Here is a 21,811-nt window from a genome sequence, read left to right on the forward strand (position 1 = left end):
CTCTAGAGACAGCAGATCCAGCAGATCTTCACACAGACCAACAACCATGTCACATTCAAAGTCACTAAAACTCAACTTTCTTCTCCAGTCCGATGATATATCTGAACTTCAGCAGGTCGTATTGATCATGTCTGCATGCCTAAATGCTTTGAGTTACTGCCATGTGACTGGCTGGTTAGATATTTGCACAAACCTTTTCATTAGGTACACCTTACGTAATGAAAAGGCCATGACTGTAAACAGTGCAAACCAAATTATGACAAACCTTGAACACACAGGTCAGTCAAGTGCAGATAGAAACTGCAGGTTACGCAGTGAGTTAACATCTAGCAGAAGAGAAACATGATTGGTTTCTGAAAAATAAAATTGCCACCTTCAGTTTTTACTGCTGGTTCAACAATACTACAAAAACTAAAATGAGAAAACAATCAGGTGTCACAATAAGATGCCCCACAAATTATTTGTGTCAGTAAAAAAATTTTGCCCGCCACAAGACAGAGGAGAACACCACAGGTATAAACCCTGCAGGCCTGACAGCAGGAGGTGTATCACTGCTCCTGTTTTCCACCTGGACAGTGTTTACATTGCAGTCTGCCTTTGTGACAGGCATTAGTACCCTCACTAACACACAAAACAACGACTACACAACACACTAAACATCACAAATCTCTCATATCTCAACTCTCGCTCGCTCTACCTTTCTCTCCAATTCGCTTGCTCGGTCTCGCTGCCGTCACTCTCAAAACTTTCCCCTCTTCCTAAACAACCAAATCCCACATTTTGCCATTTTTTTAAAAAAAAATTTGTTGACAGGGTACATTTTTCCACCAATAGGAAAGAGGTGGCTTTTTTTTTTGTTATATATATGTATATATATATATAACAAAAAAAACTGGATTTCGTGGCCTGTCATTAAAATTTCAAAACTGGTGTATACTTTGAAGTCCGAACTTTCAAAACAAGCTGAAATAGAGACTCAGCGTGGCTGCAGCATGTTTCTATGTCAGCTTAAAGCAGTCATGTGATTTGGAGGTGCGGCACACAAAGGGTTAATAACACTCACCTTCATTCCATTTCCAGACTGTAACAACCAACCACCTGTGTGAAATCTCAAATGCCCATTGTGCTCTGGCACAATCATAGGCATTGGTTGCTACTGAAAACAAGAAATAAATGCGGTCCACGCTATGAGCTGAACCCGTTAAAGGTCGTGGTGGTGGTGGTGGGGGGGTGACACTATGCAATATATTCAGTTTTAGAATTTATATTCAGTGTTAACTGTAGCTAGGCTCAAGGTGTTAATGCTATCTTATTGTATCTAGTTACCACCTTCCTGTGGAAATGCCTTTTTAAATCCACACTGAGCCATTGAAATATTATACCACTAGGTGGCAGCGTTGACCATTTCCACAATTTAGATGATGCTGAAGAAGTCTGTTCCACTTTACATGACTGAAACACTGTAACAAACATAAAAACAGCTTTAATTTAGAATATTTTATTAAAATGCTCACTCATTCGGTCTATCACAGTAACAAAAGAGTCTTGTAGGTTTTGTGAAATGTGCTGTGGTCAAATATTACAAACAGACGGTGCTACATTAGGCCGCGTGTTAACTGTGAAACATCCCCAGAACGTTTTATTAACAGCCGTTTACTCACTTTATATCCATTAAATCAAATACAGATATATTTTAAAAAAAAGTGCAAATGTTAGTAAACAGAACAAAAAAGATAAACAAAGTTGAGAGATTTTATACAAAAGTGCAACAAGAACCGTTTCCCCTCATCGGTCAGACAGTTTTAAAGTGTTAATATGCACAAAACTCGTGTAAACATTCAGATATTTTGGTCAAAAGTCACGTTTAAAACCGAATATCGGATCAATCAATATATACGTACGCACACTTAATAGTTAGATTTGTACACGAATACGTCATTTATTAAGTTTGTAAAAATTGGAGTAATTGTACCCAAATGCACAGGGACTGATTAAACTTTAGCAGCATCGTGGGCGCTCGTTGCCACAGGGAAAAATCTCCTGATTAGTCAAAATTATTTGTTTATTCAAAATAAATGTGATATAAACAAACACACAGTATCACGAGGCTCATTAAAAAAAAAAAAACAAAAAAACAAACTGGCAGCCCTCTTCAGCGGGTTAGTATTACTGGTACCCATCAGCCAGCGGTTTATTGCACAAGAGCAGCAGGGAACAGCGCCCCCTTGGCACAGACCACACTCGTCGATTGTGAAGCAGTCAGTGAATTCAAGGGCTGACGTGCAAACGCAGATTAAGAAAACCCGACTTCCCCGAAGAAATTCTGCATAGACTCTGAGAGATCGGTTCACGAAGACCCTCGGCCGACCGTTCTATGCAGGATCTCAGATTTAAGGTCATCAACAGTCACTTTTTTTTTGGTCAGAAACCTTTCAGCATCTCCACGTCAAAAAAAGTTGATGCTGAAGTGCAGCGAGTTGCCCCAGCCAGCGGGGTGTCGCTGCCACTACTGCGCCGCCGCCAACGCCACGTCCATCAGTAGCAGCCGTCTCGCCAGGTGCTGTCGCGGAGGGCACTGAAGGTGGACAAGCTCTTTGGAGGAGTCAGTAAACTGAGGGAACAGGAGGACGACTAAAGTCAGAGGACAGACAAAGACACGATGTTCCACACCAGGTAAATCTAACAGACATTCACTGGAGCCACATGTCTCAGGAACCCCACCGGTGCGGTGTGGATGCCATGGACGAGTAACACTCGGTGCTTTGTAGAGCCTCATTTCAAACTTTTAGTGCAAGTCCAAATGAATCTAATACTATGTGCTCCAGGCAGAGTGCAGCAACATCAGTGTTTGATTAGAGTTGTTGCTTCAAATGAACAAATTACACAATACTTTTTACTTTTAAAAAGTAATCAATTACTTTACATATTTACTGACTATAGTGCACTAAAGTAAGTTTGTGTTACTTCAGATTGTGCAAGCAAACACACACACACACACACACACACACACACACACACACACACACACACACACACACACACACTCCTTCTTTTAAAGTTTACCTTCGTGCTGGTTGGGCCACCTTGCTGCGGGGCTGGAGCTTGTGGTACCGACAAAGGAGGCAGGGCGGGGCAGGCTGCTGCGTGCAGTGTTTGAGGCGGTGGGTGTTCCTGCAGGTTTACTAAGCAAAGGGATCCCGCTGTTGGCCCCACCACCACCACCGCCGCTGCCGTTCAGATTAAGAGACTGGAGGCTGATGGAGGTGGGCATGGAGGCGGAGCCCTTGATAGTAGGACTGACGTAGGCGGTGGCCTTCAGAGGCGGCCGTGACAATGAGGTGAAGTTCCCGACACTCTGGACTCTGTTTTGGAGTTGGCCTGGAGAGGGGACTGAAGACGAGAGGAGACGAACTGAAGTTAGTAAACTTGATTGGCCGGCGGCGCCTTCAAGCCGAATGAATTTTTGGGTGAGTTGTCCCTTTAATTAGAGAAGAGAAGCAGCGTCTTACTGGAGGACTGCAGTCGAGCCAGTCCGCTGGACGAATCAAAGCTCTGGCTGTTACGAAGCAAAGAAGGGGAAGCACTGGGATTGGCTGGTATGGGCACACTGGGCATGCTGGGAGCTCTGACAAGGTTAGGCATGCTCCTCCGCAGCTTATCTAACACAGACAGAAACAGCCAACAGATTTAAGGCGTCCAGAGCTGCACCAGGCCAGATTAATAGAGTTATCTGCAGAGTCTGCAAACAGAGAGGCTTCCAAACAAAAACACAGAGACAAATAGAAACCTTCAGATGCTGAACTATTTTTAAAGATGCCTCAAAGCAGCCTCTGATCTTCTTTATACTGCTAACAGTTTCCAGCCCCCCTCAGTCAGATATACACTCCTAACTTGTAATCCCATCAAACTCTTGGAGTCTTCGCCTCAAAACGGAAACACACGCCAGCCAGAGAGCTTTAAGAGCAGTTGTACAAGAGGATTAGAAAGAGTTTATGAAGCAGGTAGAGCGTCAGCGAGGTCAGGACCGGGACACCGTCACAGTGTTAAAGGGGCGAGGTTCACAATTACAAGAAAAATACTCAGATTAATGTTCAGAGATGACGTATGAGGTTAGATATACTGAACCGTGTTTTTGACTTACTCTCATATTCGGCTGGAGGCCATGATGAAGTTTTCCACCCAAAACAACATGTCCAACGTCATACACGTACACAGCAATACACACAAATATCACACGCACAAAACATAAACACAGAGATAATTTATATTAGTACTCTTCAAAGCATTAATAGGTACTGATTCTATCAAAAGATCATCAGTAGTTTTAATCCATGTCTGCTGATGGATGGAAATACCTTCTTGTGCCAGATTCTTAAAAATCAGGCTTTGGTTCATCCTCATTAAAGGACTACACTCAGAGATTAAAGGTACAGTCTGTCATTTCAGCTTATTTAATAGACAAAACCCCCAAAAACAAACAAACAAAAAAAAGATGACATACTCATAAATTTGGAGTAGCGTGTAATTACGTCCTTCAACAAATTGCTGTGTTCTCACAAACTTAGAATGAATCCATTAAAAATACATAAAAATGATCCCTGGTTTGTGGAAGCTGCCAAGTTTCAGGTATGTGGCTACAGACCGGCCACATACCTGGTACGCTTTATAAGTTACTCTTAATTTAAAGATGACAAATAGCTCTTTCAAACTAGACATTAATTCTTGATATTGTTATAAGCTAATGTCATGCTAGCTAATGTTAGGCTCGAGTGTCCTTAAAAGTCACACTTTGCCTCTGATAAACAATTTGATTACATTCTCACATCGTATTAGAGTTTATTTGCCAAGTGTCCGACACCAACAGTGTTAGATCCACTTTAATGAAAGTTTCACTAACACCAGCTAACAGAAAAGTCCAGGATATTCTTCTGGTCTTCTGTTCTCATGAAGCAGAAGACCAGAAGAATGAGCTGAAAGGGAATCTGCTCCTTGGTAATTCCACACAATAGCCTTGTTTCTTTATTTAGATCAAGTTTCCCCCTTTCCTCACCTGATCCTGGTCTGAAGCACTGTTGCTCGGCTGCGCAGGTGCTGCCCACTCCCAGCCCCAATCCCAGCCCCAGCCCAAGACCCTGAGACTGGGCTTGGAGCGCAGGTTGAATGGCGAACCCAGCGGAAGGGTACGGGGGGTGGAGGGGGTGGAAGGAGGGGTGCACAGGGAACTGGTGCTTCTTCGCCAGTCTCGGATGCTGGAGAAAGTGTGGGAGTGGGGCAGGCGGGTGAGGCGCGGCTGTGGCGGTGGCAGGAGACCGTAGTCTTCGTCGTCCTCCTCGTCTTCCTCCTCCAGGTCGGGACCGGCGCTGAGCTGGCTGAGCTGGAAGGTCAAGCTCTGGCTGCGGCGGTTGGCCAGGACGGACGAGGTGCTGGCGAAGTCCTGCCTTAGACCTGGGGGAGCGAGATATGAGGACCAGCGTGCAAAACACCCACCCACACACCCACACACACACACACACACACACACACAGTCATCACCTCCTGGGGTTAATGAAGCTGAAGTAGCGATGGGCTCTGAGATCTGGTGCCATTTGTTAAATTATTAGGACGGGGGGGGACAGTAGGGACAGACAGACGGACAGCAAGAGAAGTCAGTTGGCTCAAATGACAGAGATAACCATAAAAAAAGTGACTAAACAGCAAGAATGATTTCCACTGTCCTGAAATCATTTCAGAAACATCTCTCTCTGTATAAAGACTCGGATTTATAGTGCATTCTAAGCACTCTGGCAGGCGGAGCAAACAACTAACCAACAGTCTACAACTCAGATCAAAAATCATGAAGTGCAGTCAGGGTGCAGATGGAGGTCCTGCTACTTACTCTCCTCCTGCAGCCGGGCCATAACCTGGACATCAGTGAGGTCCTGCAGCTTGTATCCCAGAGCAATGGAGTCATCCTCTGCCTCAGACGCTCCCAGGTCGCTGTCCATGGACGATTGCGGGCTGAGGGTGGAGTGCCGCAGGCTGCAACCTTCAAGTGAAAACAAGACCCAAGAAGTCAGACTTTCCTCTCTGATGTCTCACTTCACGCTGCACAGTTAAACAAATGAGGCAGGACTGCTCCGATGAGAGAAGCACCCTTCACTCTTCAGAGTGTCCTCCACATAAAGATGAGGGGTTCGGACTAATGGAGGGTGATGCTCGGCTCGCAGTATTAGAGCCCATTAGGCAGCAGCGAGGCAGAAATATTAAGCCCGAGGTTACAAAAACCTCTCCACAGTTAACGATCTGCCTGATATCTGCTCCCTGCGACTGCTCTCTAAAATAATCCCTTCCATCAGTGCCATTATTCTAATTACTTTAGTCTTATTTGACTCACACAGGCCAGGATGTCTGCACCTTTACGAGCTTCTTTAACTCCGGCCGTCTCTGAATCTTTGAAATTAACTCCTAACAATCAAGAAAGGAACATTAAAAATGTCTGTGGGTTGTGCTGAGTGACACAGGTTTCTCTGGATAGACAAGGGAGACTTTTGAGATCAGCACAAATGATTCCTTCACTTCCACTTTGGGCACAAGCTCAGGTAGGTCAAAGGTCAGCTTCTTCAGGTAAAACAAATCCCATAATAGGTTTTTTTTCCCCCTCCTTCAGGTCGACGAGTTTGTCATATTTTCTTGAGTGAAGTAATTTGTAACATGCCTTCAGGGAAGCGCTCTACAAATAAAGACGAGCAGCCTCATTAAAACTATCGCAGTGAAGTTTTAGAATATTGTTGCTGTGCAGTTTAGATCAGAGGTGCTTTTAATAAAAGGCCGGAGTTAAGTGGTCGTTCCTTCAGTGGGTAGAGAACACACCAAACGGGCTGCACCACCTACAGGAGCTATTCGGTTATAGAAATGAGGCCATGAAGCTCCTGTCACACAGCTTTAGTGCTGATGTTAATGCCAGAGGAGGTTTGGAGCTCCGCGGTTACAAGTCAGCAATCAGTTCCCCGATCTGTAACTTTATGTGGTCCTGCTGTGGTTTCCAAATGCTTCCTCTTACCAATACCAAAACTTACAGCTGATGGTGGAATTTCTCCATGAAACTGTACAATGAGGAGAACACACCTGTTGAGAATAAGACACATTTCTGTTCTAAGGCCTTTAAAATTATTTTTCAGACTCATCTATTCTTAAACAGTCGTTCACACCGATCACACAATTTCATAGGAGGAATTTTTTGGCATTAATTTTTTGAATCAATCTCGATTTTTGAGACTCTTCACATGCGAATAAACAGATCGGAATAAACACCAATCGGATCACTGCATTCGGACCAATACTGACTACACAATGAGATGGAAACAGCAGACGTTGCTCCTGGGTTAATCAGCCCTCTCAAATTGCTGCCCCAACTCTCCCAACAACAGTTCAAAATGCCTCACTGACATCCTGAAATAAGTACTAAAGCAGCTGTGATACAGCTTCAGCTCCTGGATCAAACCATTAAAGCGTCCCTGCTGTGGCCTGCTCATGAGAACCGGATGAACCCACAATCTCAGTTTCTTCCTTTTCTTTTTTAGAAACATCAGGACCAGCTCATCGTTGCTTCACCATGACTCTATTGTTTTTTTTGGTTGTTTTTTGCATAAATGCAGAGCTTTTGGTGTATTTAAACGTTACCAGACACTTGCATACGAAAAATTGGGAATTTCACATCGTTTTTCTAAATGCTTTCAGTGTGTAAAGGCCTTTACACATTCTTGGAGCCGTTTTAGATTTATAGTGTACATATTATGTATTAATACAATCTGTGCTACTCCATTACACATCGGTCTTTTCATTTCCCTTGTTTTCACTGTTGTATATGTAAAACTGCTGCAGTCTCACAATATAAGGTTCTCACTACGCAACTGCGGCACTTTAACCATCTAGTTTATTTGCTGTTGACTTTTTTTTTAATTCCTTATCCTGCTGCTGTAATAATAATTTCCCTTGTGGGACCAATAAAGCATCTAACTATCACATTTAGTCCTTCAGCTGTCATAGTGCGTTTAACCTTTTCATATTTTTCCAGTATTGTAGCTTTATCCAAGCATCATCAGTAAGACGCTGCCAATCGTGCCTCGTTCTTGAAAGCGTGCTTATAGATAAATGAACAAACCCATTTGACAGCCCCGAACACATTGGTGGCACAGAGGAGTGCAGGGAGGCTCCTGTTTAGGAGAGCACGTGTAAAAGGCTCATTAAAGCCAGTGTCATGGAAATAAGCTTTGGGCAAACACCCACCACCACTACTTAGCCCCCCCAGGAGTTATTTCTGAGCTACATTGTTCAGGATGTGAGCTCGCTCCCTTCAGGGCTGAGCAGTTTTATTCCCTGCAGCTTCGCCCTCTCCTGTGTCTGGAACGCCGTTTTTTTCCATTGCTAATAATGCACTTGAATCCACTTTGCCTTCAAACAGCATTCACGCGCAGCAGTGAAATGTAGTCGTATAACGAGCAACAAGCAGGGCAGAGGAAAAAAGAAGAGAAAGAAAAAAAAAAAAAAAAAAAAAAAGGCTGCGATGAAAATATATTCTCCAACTTCAACTTCCTACAGGAGGGAATGATTGGAATAATGTATAAAAAGCTTGAGCACGACCCAGTTTTTTCCTCCCCCGGCACATTTGTATTCTGGTTACAATACGTGTTAAATTTTTAATGTTTGTAAGGAATCAACATGTTCTTTTAAGAAGAGCAGCGTATCAGGCTTACTTCGGGTGAGCGGGTGAGGGAGGAAGGTGGGAGTCCTCTCAGCTACAGGGGAGAGCTCCTTCCCGATGGGACTGAGAGTCCGATGGAGGACCGGGTGGAGCGGGGAGGAGAGGGAAGGAACTGAGGCACAGAGGGAGGGGAGGTCAGTTTTGGGAGAAAAAGATGTGACAGAGAGCTGATTCATTAGTGAAAGTTGCACTGATATTCAAATCTGGACAGTACTCGAGGAAATTTAAGTCCCAGGCCAGCTGATTATGACTCTTGGAAAAAAGATAAAACATTGGTACCGTGTCTTTCAGACGGCCGAGGAGTGGAGCAGGGCTTGGTTGGAGGGGAAGCACTGATGGGAGACACTCCAGCAACTCGACTCAGAGGAGGACCAGGAGAGGAGGAAGGAGAGGGGCTGGACAGGGAGCTACGCCACCTGGAGACTGAAGGAGCGAGAAAACAAGCACAGAGTTAGCATATATTTAACCATTTTCTTGTTTATGTTTCCCTTTCAAACACGACACACCAACTAAAAGCTGTGGGTGGACAAAGAAACAAAAGAAAGTCCCACACACATCACTGTTCTACATTCAGGCACAGGACAGTGTATTTATAAGATTTCTGCTCTTTTCAGCATAAATATTGGAGTTTGTTGTGCACTCCTGAATATTCACAAAGCAAGTGCGCTTATCTAGAAGTCTAAGGGGAAAGTGGCCCAACTGCTCACTTTTTTTACTTAGTAAATTTAAATTTACAGTCTTAAACTTTGGTTTCAAGTCTAATTTAATACAAGATCAGGTTTATTTTACAAATGTTAGTCCAATATAGGGAAATTGATGATAAAAAGCAGGGTATTTAGTAGTGAATACTCTGGTAATAATGATTTAAGGAGTGACTACCTCTTGATAAACAAGCCACCTCCATGTGAGTACATCGACCCATCTAACAAAAACTAAACAAATCCCCTGCAACCCAAAAAAGAAAAAAAAAAAAAAGATGGTGTGTCTATCTTTTATATACAGACTATGGTTTCACATTAAGTGTGTATTATCCCGGAGGGTGAAGTAGTTTTTAGTACATGCACCATTCATGCTTTCAGTGCAGGGGTGTCAAGTCAAACATTTGGTCCAGGGGCCAGAACTGGGCCACCAAACTGACCCAGTGGACGGCTTTAGAAAATGTGACACTTGGAAAGTAGAAGGATATAAAATATTGTACTTGTAATATATAAGTACAATGTATCAAAAGACTTCACCCAAGGAATGGCATACCACACCAAAGTAAGTAGAAATGTAGGCGTTCTTTACCATTAGTATTCCAACACCCAACTTTGAAGACAAAGTTAGAGAGACAAGGCTGAAATTTATTGGACAGATGGTGTTAAAAAAAAAAAAAAAAAAAAAAATAGAAGGGAAAGATTTTTTGTACTATGAGGGAAACGACTGGCAGGTAGACATGTTTATCGATTAGGCAATGCTGTAACTTCATTGGTCCAGCACACATAAAATCAAATTGGGCTGGATGGTGCCCACAATGTAAAATTAGTCTGACACCACTGATCATTGGAAGTTACTGAGCCATTTTTTTAAAATAAAATATTCCCATATTACATGACTGCTGTTTAGATCAAACATGTAGCTAGACTGTTCACAGACCATGTAGCAAAGGCCAATACTTGAGAATATGCAGCAGCTTGTTAGAATTAATACACATTAACATTTGATTTCACTCACTTCCTTCGATAGTTCACATTTCGGTTCTGTCTCTATATAAAAGTGAAGTTCCATCATCCAGCTCCAGCTGCCCAATAATATTTTAGTAATAATCTTTTGGAGAATCTCTTTGCCTAATTTCAGATAAACACATTTGCTTTTATTTGCAGTGCAAATTTTGCATCAATCTTGTATAAAATGAAAAAGATTTCCTAACATACAAAAACATTTTTATTTTGAACAGATCATCATGGATTACAAATAATGATCGGGATGGGAACAGTGTACTTTTCTCCCGCCAGCAAATCCTTGAGAGTGATCCAACAACAGAGAAAAGCTGGATTTGTGCACCACATACCAAGATTAATTACAATGAATATCTGGGAAAAAGCTTTATCATGGCAGTGTCATTGTGCCAGATTAAGATGCAGGGATTTCTTTCATAGAAAAAAAAAAAAAAAAGAAAAAAAAAAAAGAAGAGAAGGGTTTTTGTGAAACATCAAGCATTGTCAAGCACAAGTTGAGTGTAATTAATATAGGGATATAGACATCAGTTATTTGGAACAGATATCCTGAACTTTTCTGCCAGTAAGTGCTGATTTAATACAGTGTTAGCTGCTGTTAGCCTCTTTTAGCTGGCGTTAACCTCCGTTAGCGAAACCTTGAGGGTAGCTCTAACATTGTTAGACTTACCACACATCTGTCGGACTATGATCTGAGAATGTAGTCAGACTCTTTGTTAGATAAAAAGTTTTCAGGTCATTTGAGGAACCCTTCTCAGATGATAGTACTTTGTCATTATATCTCAACTCTGAAGCTGCAGAAATTAATTAAAATTTGTCTGACTTCTCATATGTGGCCGGTTTCTAGCTACATACATAAAACAAGACTGAACAGTGTGTTCAAGATGGCGGGCCAATATGACAAACCACAAACCTGCGCCTATGTATTTTTAACGGATTAATTCTAAGTTTGAGAACACAATTTGTTGGAAGAGATAATTATGCACTTATAAATATATATTTATGAGCATAATATTATTGTTTTTCCTGTTAAAAACAACTGACTGTAACATTTAAGCACAGAGTCGGGTAGATGTAGAAACTAGAAGGACGTCACCGAGAAGCTTTTATTTCACTTACAGTAACGACTTGTTGCCAACTCGATTAATGTCCTTTTACTCCACCTGTGCCTCGATGGCTCTACATCAATGAGTGCAGGAGTGGGAATAAAGGACAAACTAGAGTGTAAATGAGCTGCAGTCCTCATTTCCTCACAATGAATTGGTACTTCACACCAGCAAGCATCCAAAATGAAGCATGTTAACATTTTTTGGTGTAATGTCTCTTTAAATGCCATCAGTGAATATTCTATAGAAAAAAGAGAAAAAAAGAAAAGGAAAAAAAAAAATCACCATCAGTTCGACTCTTTTGTTCTTTACAGCTCAAAATCAGAGATAAAAAGACAATAACCACACAAAGCCAGACATCACAGACGTCTTTGTGCATGGAGGGCAGCGCCGTGCAGCCGCTACCTCACCAGCGGTGTCTGTCACCGACTGCTCTATTCAGCAGCTCAGTGCTGAGGACAAAGCAGGATTCAACACAACAGAGACGTTCACACAATGCAGCTGTACCTGGTGCTGTGCGCCTCTCACACAAACGGCTGCTACTATTCATAGAAAGAAGAAACATGACACACACACACACACAATTTTGGAATCAGAGGTGAATAAAAGAAAATACTGCTTGTGTTATTTAAAAGGTGTGTGAGTAAAGCTGGCGTCCGCACAGAGATGCGAGGGAAATCTTTCTCTCCTTTACCTGTCAATGTGAATATAAAAGCATTTAGCTGCGAACCTTTCATGTAAACCGTTGCCATGGCAACAGCTCTTCATTTCATCACGGCAAACCTCGGGCGGGGGAGAGAGAGCTAGCGGGCCGAGTTGGTGGGAGGATTCCTCTGCAGAGGATGGTTAGTGTGTCGAGTGGAGGTTTAACCGCCTCTGATGCAACAAGCTGCACAGCCGAGGCAACTTCAGAGCATGTAGCCGAGTCAGGGAGTCTAACACTGTGACCCAAATACTGAGACTGCAACGGGAGGCTAGTTTAAAGCACATGGAAGGTTAGCATGTGATCAGTAATGCAGAGGTGACACTCCAGCACAGTAATCACAGCAGCTGCAACATTCCTTAAAATTTGTTTGTCAGCACCTGCACTCAGCCCATCTAAAACAAGCCTGAGTTACCGCAGAAATGTGTCTAACTGGCAACATGGCTCTCAGGAAGTAACTTGCTACAAGCCAAGTGTGGCCGAAAAGATGTGCTGTAATGAAATTCACAAGTATCGAGCTCTGGCTGCTACACCAAGACTTGAACAGAGTAGCTTTGCATGAGTCACAGTTCAAAATAATCCTCATTTTTATCTGATTCCTCTCTCTGAAACAAGACAAGAGGTTAGCTCTCCTGACACAAGCAAAGATTAAAAGCAGGTGGCTTCTGTGCCTGAGATGACCAATTCATGATGTTTCCTGCTGATGTCATCATAAAGATGAGGAAAACCTAACAGTGGGATCAGGCTATTTGATCTTCTTGATTAAACCACAATTTGTTCTGTTAGATGCTCACAATAACCTAAAGTTCAAAGTGACATCTGATTGCCAACTGGTTGTATTTCCGTATCAAAGCCACGCTGCACCATGTCATTTAGCAGTTAAATTGTCATCCTGCAGCAACTACGTCACTATTTGTGGAGGACTTCCTGTTTCAGATTTGTGAGTTGGGCTGGTCTCTGAATTCAAGTCGTGAATGTGAATTTCTGTGCATGCAGATTTGTAATTTTTGCCAGTTTAGTGCAATTAATCGCTGTATTTCAACAATGAGGTCAAGTTGTCATGCAGTTCCCAACCCTTATCGACCTGTTGTTGTTGTTTTATGGCGGTCTTGACACGCCAACGTTGCTTTGAAGACGGCAGCTGAGTACGAGTGGTTTCAGACATGGTCCCCGTCTTCAAAATGACCATTTCAAAAGGCAACACGATCGCAAGTTCAGTGCACACAGTAGCAACAACTTGGCCTCCAACAACTGGTTTCCTTTGCATGACTGTAGCATCAGGATATGTCAGACTCTGAATGTGAAGCCGAAGCTTACTTGATTGGGCGTTATAGTCGTATCAAACATGGTGACCTAGAGACTGGCACCATAAATTCAGCAGGAAAAGTGTTTAGAAGAGATCAACTGACTGACATCCAGACAACTGGACCCCCTTTTGCAACCAGGTGTTGATGCTGGCTGGTCACTAGAAAGAAAACAGATTTAAGGCAGTTTTCATTAGCACCAAACATGAAAGTATTTGCATTGGCAAACCTAAACTTTGACTTAATGATGGCATGATACCATTAGAGACTTGCTGAAACTGGATAAGGAGGCGGGGGATGCTTTTGCACAAAGAACAGGCATACATGCAGGCTTTAAATCTTGCCTCCTTTCTTTATTAATTGATTTAATCAAAAACACGACTGTCACGGTAAATTTTTGGATTGCGTTGGTGAATCTCCACTCTGAGCATCTAACAAGATTAAATTCAATGTTGCTTTTTCTGCAAGCTTTGCGGTTACAGTGTGAAGATTAGCCTTTCTACACCAACAGCCGGCCCTTGATGGAAGCAAAAATGCAGAGTAAGTGAAGTATTTCTTTGACTTTAACACTGCACATAATTACTTGATTCCTAAGTATGTGGAGGCTGAGCGGGATCGTGTGCAGACGAGCGTGCCCACGCAGGTGAGTGGAGCTCCATCTCGCCTCATTAAAGGCTGCGGGCGTTAAACTGCCTGTTCAGCTGAGGCCGTGGGAGCTGTCGCCTCCACTCACACTTCACAAGCAGCCCCATCTTACACACACAGACACAGACACACACACACACACACACACACACACACACACTACAAAGAGACCCATCGATTTGATGAGGACTCCGATAAGCACACGGACATCAGGACTGATGATCCTAATCTGCTTTTTCCAGGTCACCTGTCGATAAACTCCAGACACGAAATCCATTTTTACAGACCCATGAGGTAACCATGACAACACTAAACCAAGCGGCAGCCTCAGCACTGCCATCGATCCACTGGTCTGCTCCTTGCTTTAACCTGCTGGTATATTAAGACCAACTTCCTGTTTTACTTCCTCAGATCTTTTCCTGTTGCTCAGTATTGCTAAGCAACGCCTGTAATTATGACAGACACGCAGGTCAGCTGACCCGGGCCTGATCTGCCTAAGAAGTGCCGACGGACTGCTGAGCCCTGCAGTGCACGGATGAAGGTGAGCCGACCTCAGACTGATCACCGTGACCACAGAGTACTTAGGAAGCATTAGTGAGGTGACTGCTTATCTTACTGGCTTTAAAAAGTGGATCATTTAAAAAGAGTGCTAGTGACTATGCTGCCAGCCGCTTCCATTCATCTCCAGACCTGCTGAGATTTTACCTCTCACAGAAAATGTCTCCTGCTTCTTAAGCTGATTAAACAAATGCAGTGTCATGTTACACTTGTGCTCTAGCACACTACTGCTGCGTCTTTGCATATCATTCCAAACACCCCCCGTTTGACCATCACAGGTTTATCTGAACAAGTTTGAGGGGTGAGATACATTTTTTTTTAAACAGGATTTAGGTAAAAATGTCATGTCCCTGCCTTCATCAGCTTTCATATTGGTAAAAAAAAAAGGGATCACCATGATAAATTCTGGAAAACACTTCAGTGCACCAACCTTTGTTTCTTTATATTTTGCTTACAAAGAGCCAGACTTTGTCATTTTCTAAAGAGTCACCGGTTCTAGAGGTTTTCTAAAGTGTTTCTTTGGACATTGGCTGCTTTTTCACTCATTTTCAGTCCAGTCCTTCAGACAACAACATTTCTTTTCTTGAATTTATGAAAAATATCTGGAACTTCGTTTGTTCACTGACGTCTCATCAGAAATGGTCTCAAACATCTCAGTGCATTCCTATTTTATTGTACTTTTATCTTTGAGTACTTTATTTTTCGATTGTCCCTTATTTTTGTGTTCACTGTAAAGCACTTTTGTTACCTATAGTTGTTTAATATTTGCTATACAAATAAAGTTGAAATTTCATTGTCCAAACTCTGTTTCTGCCTTAAATACTGTATTTACATGTTTCAATAAATCACTGCACCTCTTTCTCATTTTACTAGCAAGATAAACAAATGAGTGGTAGCTGTTTTCTTGCTTATAGTGCCTCCAAAAAAAAAATGGCACAGAGAAAATACCTACACAAATATCAACAACTATTGTGTGGCCGTTAGTTCGACTTAAATGCATGCAATGTTGGACTGAGCAAACTGTTCGGTCCACAAACAGTAAACCACCACTGAGAACACAACTTCTCTCATACACGATCCAAGACATGAAGATCAAGAAACAAGCTGCTCAAGCTAAGCTGAGAAGTCAAACAAGCAGCTGTCAAACTTGATTTTCAACAGGTAACAAAAGCAGAGATGAACAAGCTCGTATTTTCTGCCTGTACTTGTTCATACGGCACAATCACCAAAACACAGTGCGGCGTTTTTTCCCCCCATTCTTCCACCCCACGCAGTTTGCTGGCAGCTTTGTGCTAATTTCAAACAGGCAACTAAAACAAAGACCTTCTGTATGCCTTTCATTTTAAAGAGATATTCGAGCAGACAAAGTTTGGCGTCATATTGTCAGAGCAATCGCACAGGTGACGTTTTGACACAAAAGGAACCTAATTAATGACCTTTTAAATACAATAACGCAAACTTTCTCGTAACACAACACCGCTCAAACGCTACAAACTCAGAGAAAATGACCACAAGAGCAGGAAGAACAGTTTCAGCTGGAAAAACTACAAATTAACATTGTAAAATAATAATACTAATACTAATAACAACAAATTAATAAAAATAAATGGAGTGCAGTTACACTTTTCTTATGCTAACATGCCGAGGCCACAGCTGCCCACAGATGTGCTGACGTATCTAAAGTAAAGAGTCTTTACTTATTCATGACTGAATGAATTATTACACATTGCTCAAGTAAACGAGAAGCTGGGCTGTTTTTTTTCTTTAAGCGAGGGCTTTTCTATTAATTTCTACCTCTGCATTTGTATTCTTAGTACAGTTTTGCATGAATCACAGTATCAAAATAATCTTATCTCATTATGTCCTTAAAGCTAGCTTTCTTCTGATTGGATGCTTCTCACAAACAGAAGCGTTTGACAGTGAGTGGGTGGGGCTTGTGTGCCTGAGACGACCATATTTAGATATCTGCTCTCTGACATCAGCACCAACAGACTCAAGCTGTCACTGACTGAGCATTCAGAGCAGTCTGAAGTCTGAGTTTTCGGTTTTGATGACAACTCTTTAAAAGTCAAGATTTGCAGCTTTTCTGTATTTTAAAGATGAATTGAAGCTTTTAAAGTTTTATCATACTGGTGTGAAAAAAATAAATGACTTAAATGTGTCTGCGTGTCATTTTGACACTCACTGAAACGCTGATACAGTTTTAAGGAATTCATCCACACACTGAACAAAAACCAGTGTTGACGAATTAATCTGCTGAACCCGGCGACTCATCTCATCAGTAATACACTATACCGCCAAAGGTATTCACTCATCCATACAAACTATTGAATTCAGGTGTTCCAATCACTTTAGTGGTCACAGGTGTATAAAAATCAAGCAGCTAGCCATACAGACTGCTTGTACAAGCAAGCTCCATAAAGACACAGAGGAGAGAATTTGGTGTAGAAGAACTTGACTGGCCTGCACAGAGTCCTGACCTCAACCCGACAGAACACCTTTGGGATTAATTAGATTGCAGACTATGAACCAGGCCTTCATCCGACTGTACCTCTGGAAGAATGGTCAAAAATTCCCATAAACACTCCTGAACCTGTGGAAAGCCTTCCCAGAACAGTTGAAGCTGTCATGTCTGCAAAGGGCCGACATCATATCAAACCCTAAGAATGGGAGGTCACTTAAGTTCAGATGTGTGTGAAGGCAGATGAGTGAATACTTTTTGCAGTGTAATGCATTTGTGCTTAACACATTTCTTTCTAACAAGCCAGCAGCTGTGCTGTGTGCAAGATCTGTACGAACTAACACCAACACGTCCTCCTGGCCAGCATTTGTGTTGTGAAAGACAGTAGGGGCGTGCGAGGTAGGAAGCGCTCGTGTTTTTGGCAAGACACTAAAAGCTGTGTACATCAGTTTTAAAATAGCCTGGAGGCGAGCGGCGCCCTGCAAACTAATCCGCTGCCTCAGCCTTTGGTTTTAGCGTGCACTGAACAACAGAACTGCGGGCACTTCAAGCTCTGAAATGCTCCCAACATAAAGATGCATTTTATTAAGCGAAAACCGTCTTGAGAAACACCCACAGGCTGAACTCCAAGTTAATGAGGAAGAAACTCCCACTCTTCACTCATCTACTCAGAGAAATATCAGACTTGATCGTCTTTCTTGCAGCAGTAGCTGCAGCAGTGCTCCTAGCAGCAACTTAATCGTGTGGCTCGTGTCTTCTTTTGCACCATTGAACCTGCACAGCCAGGTGTGTGCAATCCAACCTCCCTTGGGGGACCAGTCGTTTTCTCTACACACAGACACACAAATTACAAACAAACCAGTTGACTCGCACCTTGCTCTAGCCGGAGGGACAGCGACCTTCTGGCAGCCTCCACCTCTGATTTGGGGCTGTCCAGAGCCTGCCGGCACCACTGCAGAGGTGTGAGGGCGTCGCTCGTGGTCTCCGACCTGCTGTCCTTTGATGACATGTATAACCTGGAAAGAGAAGCAAGAGTGAATTAGACTTCTACACCTTCTATGAGCTCTGATAGGAGACTCTGGCCAACCCCAGATCTTTTCAAATATGATCAGGGAAGCAGTTTAAGAGACTACAAAGAGCTGGACTGTGTGTACACTGTGGTGGGGACAAATCTGGGAGAGCCAAAACTCAAAGGTCAACAAAGACTTACTCTGTAGTAAGGTGCTTGAATGCTCAATCATTCTGAAAACCAACTGGAGCTTCACTTATTTAGCCTATAAACCAAGTAGTCCATCCTAATGTTTCAGGGCGTACAGATGATGTTACTGCCCAACAAACAGTTCAGAACCAAAGAATGTGTTTGTGTAACTCTGAGAAAAGCAGTAAAAGCTCACATTTGAGCTGGGAAAACAAGAAAACACAAATTACTGCCATTGTTTTGCCCAAGTTTGTGCTTGAAAGACATCTAAAACCAGTACTTAATGCCCAACTGAGCTTTTCCTCCTTTTCTGTCATAAGAAGCTGTGGTGAGGCGTTTACATACACAGGCCTGTTAACTTGTTGTTATCCATCATGATCGATTACACCTGGTAGTTTCTCTTTGCGACTATATATAGACAAATATTACTCTTAATGCCATCTTCCTCTTTTAAAACTTCTCCTGTTTCATGTCAACATCCTCCTCACTACATATCTAGCCTTAATCACGTGGCTATTCTTTTAACTCAACTCTTAGCTGTTGAATACAGATAACCAATTCAATCTGGATAATTCAGTGCTGTGACATACATATATAATCTCTCAGCACACAGTCCCTGACAGATCGCACTCCAGACTCCATCGTTCCTTTTGTGGCACCAACTCGTTTCTTCCTGAGTCAGAGAAATCTGTCTCCAACTCAGCTTGAAGGTGGTGTCAAGCCTTTTTAGAAGCAAGGAAGAGGCTCAAACAGAGTGGATCAGATTATTCTGACAGCCCCGATGCTGCTGCTCTGCGAGCAACATGGAAGAAGCTGAATTATAGATTAAAACCCCGGCTGACATCAGGTGAGAGTGTGACCTGAAGGGGACTGAGTGCACACCCACACACGGCTCTATATATGAGGGAAAGGTGCAGTATGAATCTGGCAAATAAAAGGATGTGCCGCAGCCTTCAAACATGGGTTTGATCTCCTGAGGTTCTAATAAATCATAAGTACTAAATTATTCAGGTAATTAATAAAAGGTGGGCAAATCGATCAGAATATTGATAATACAGATACCAACGCTGGTATTGCTATTGGACCGATACTAGTGCAACAGGATCGATTCCTTCAGTATTTAGCCCGCTGAATTGTGTTAAATATATACTTTTAAGTATGTGTGTATATATATATATATATATATATATATATAAAAAAAATCATACCTCAAACGTGCACTCTGAAAAATGTCTGAACATTTTTGTGTTGACTGTCACGTCTATTATTTTATTTACAGCCTACAGCACATTTAAACAACAGACGTTTAGAGATAGACACATTTACATTGCAGCTCTCCAAAAAAACCCAGTTTCAAAATACATGAAAAGCTCACGTGTGTGTTTTGTTGTGTTACTTTTTGTGGATATTAAAAATTTAAATGTGTTTAGATTTTGTAAGCTGATGAGGAGTCTTTTCATAAATTATGACAAACAGCTCTCCCCTACAGTTAAAAGTATTGGTATGGGTATCGGCAACACCGACCCTGTGTTTACCAGATATCGGATCGATACCAAAATGTGCAGTGTGGCACAGCATTAGTTATTAACCAGTTCCTGACGCTACAGGCTTATTCACAGTCTGCTTCACTGCTACAAGTGAAAACATGACCACTTGTATTAGTTAAATACAGCCCTGGGTGACTTCCTGTTTATGAGTTTGCACAACACCTCACAAGCTGTGACAAAAATCAGCAAAAAAATTTCACTTCCTTAATTTGGTCCTCTCTGCAGCCACTCCACAGCAAAACACAAGAAGTGTGGCCCTGAAGCTTTAAAGGCAAGTGGCAGCACATAAGTAGGGCCTGATTAACTTCAAGGTGTGTGTGGCTTTGTTGGGGCACTGCAGAGGACTGGAGCAGCTGAAAACAAAGCTTTAAAATCCCACATTTCAGTTAGAAATCACAGGAGAGGCAACATGACTGAGCAACACATGGTTGGAAATGTTAAAAACAAGCAGTGTGCAGTTACCAGGTTTCATCAGACTCCTCTGAGCAGCTCAGGGAATTCAAATCCAGAAGCTCCAGCTCGTCCAGAACCGACGGCTCGGATGCATCCTCCTCCTCCTCGTCGTCCTCCTCCCTCGCAGCAGCAGCCGCTCCATCCCTGCCGCTGTGCGGGTGGAAATAGTCGAAAGGCTCCTCGGGGCGGAGAACGAGCCCAAGGACGAGTCGCACAGCAGGGTGGGCAGCGGGCTGGGGAGGCAGTATCCGCCGGCGCCGGCTCGGGTGCGCAGCTGCTCGTTCTGCCGCTCCAGTTTGCGCACCAGCTCCTGCAGCTTCTTCACCTCCAGCTCGGCGTTCAGGGTGTTGCTGTTGCAGTCCACCTCCGTCATGATCGCGGGGTTCAGCACGGCCGCCTCCATTGGAGCAAAGAAAAACACACAAAAAGACCACAATACCAGCCGCTTTCACCTCTACCTCTACCTTAAACCACAAATGAAGGACAGGTAGGGCCAAGCTGCTGCTGCTGCGCCCTCAGACTGCTTTCTGTATTCGGCAGCGGTAGTAATCTGTCTAGTACGCCTGTCTGGACGCTCACCCAATGGGAGACTATGTAACTCCACCCCCCCTCCGACACATTTACACACGTACCCCTCCCTCTCTTCCTCTCCCGGCACTGATTACAGGTAGAGGGTGCACCTGTCAGTCTAAAATGTGGGCTAATGTCCAACACACCTTACCGTAAACATATGCCATTTAATTTTTTCATACTGTAACACATTTCTACATTCTGCTTCACTCAATGCAAACACACTGCCTCAGATAATATTTACTTATTATAAGCTTTTAACTAATTAATGATGTTATTTTATAATGAGATGAAGTTATAATTAGCAACAGACGGGGACACATGGCCGGCATTTGTGAAACGTTGGCGACATCTAGTGGTTGAAGGGAGGGATATATCAAATTATATATATATTATTTAATAACAGAAATAAAGCAGAAAAAAGCCTACGTTCGTCCGGTTCTAGCAGCTTCGTCTTCTGCCTTTGACCTTTAGTCGAACATTATCGGCAATATGTCGACCTCACTTTGTTTTTTCACTCTAGAGACTAAACTATTGATAAACTATCGAATTCGTCAATTTATTTATTAATAAAAACAACTTTACTTAGTAGAAATCACCACAGTCGCCCCAAGCTAATTTGCCTTTCACCGTAATTAGCATACACTCCCGAAAACACCCGGAGGCTACTCCGAATCCACGAAGGCAGTGCCCGAGCGTTAGTGTTGCATTGTGGGTAATGTAGGCCATGGATTTTGACAAAATAAAACGTAAAATGCCGAATAATATCTGGTTGTACTGCAGGTTGTTGCCAGCATATTTTATTTGATTA

The 21,811-nt window shown here is 42.7% G+C and overlaps 1 protein-coding gene and 1 long non-coding RNA gene across 2 annotated transcripts; one reads left to right on the forward strand and one right to left on the reverse strand.

Annotated features, from left to right (window-relative positions):
* Positions 1 to 1,478: 1,478 nt before the first annotated feature.
* LOC100703738 (SLAIN motif-containing protein 1) lies at positions 1,479 to 21,242 on the reverse strand. Its single transcript, XM_019351945.2, is given in 13 exon segments — positions 1,479 to 2,611; positions 3,064 to 3,092; positions 3,095 to 3,390; positions 3,510 to 3,659; positions 4,142 to 4,153; positions 5,051 to 5,445; positions 5,533 to 5,575; positions 5,876 to 6,025; positions 8,733 to 8,852; positions 9,020 to 9,163; positions 18,106 to 18,248; positions 20,440 to 20,614; positions 20,617 to 21,242. Coding segments are annotated over 13 exon segments (1,950 nt in total). The 5' UTR covers positions 20,834 to 21,242; the 3' UTR covers positions 1,479 to 2,535.
* On the forward strand, positions 11,818 to 15,151 carry LOC112843858 (uncharacterized). Its single transcript, XR_003216395.1, has 3 exons — positions 11,818 to 14,108; positions 14,456 to 14,507; positions 14,625 to 15,151. It is a non-coding gene; the product is annotated as an uncharacterized LOC112843858 (long non-coding RNA).
* Positions 21,243 to 21,811: the final 569 nt, after the last annotated feature.

The sequence above is a fragment of the Oreochromis niloticus genome, linkage group LG23 (assembly GCF_001858045.2).
Source record: "Oreochromis niloticus isolate F11D_XX linkage group LG23, O_niloticus_UMD_NMBU, whole genome shotgun sequence".
Classification (NCBI taxonomy): Eukaryota; Metazoa; Chordata; class Actinopteri; order Cichliformes; family Cichlidae; genus Oreochromis; species Oreochromis niloticus.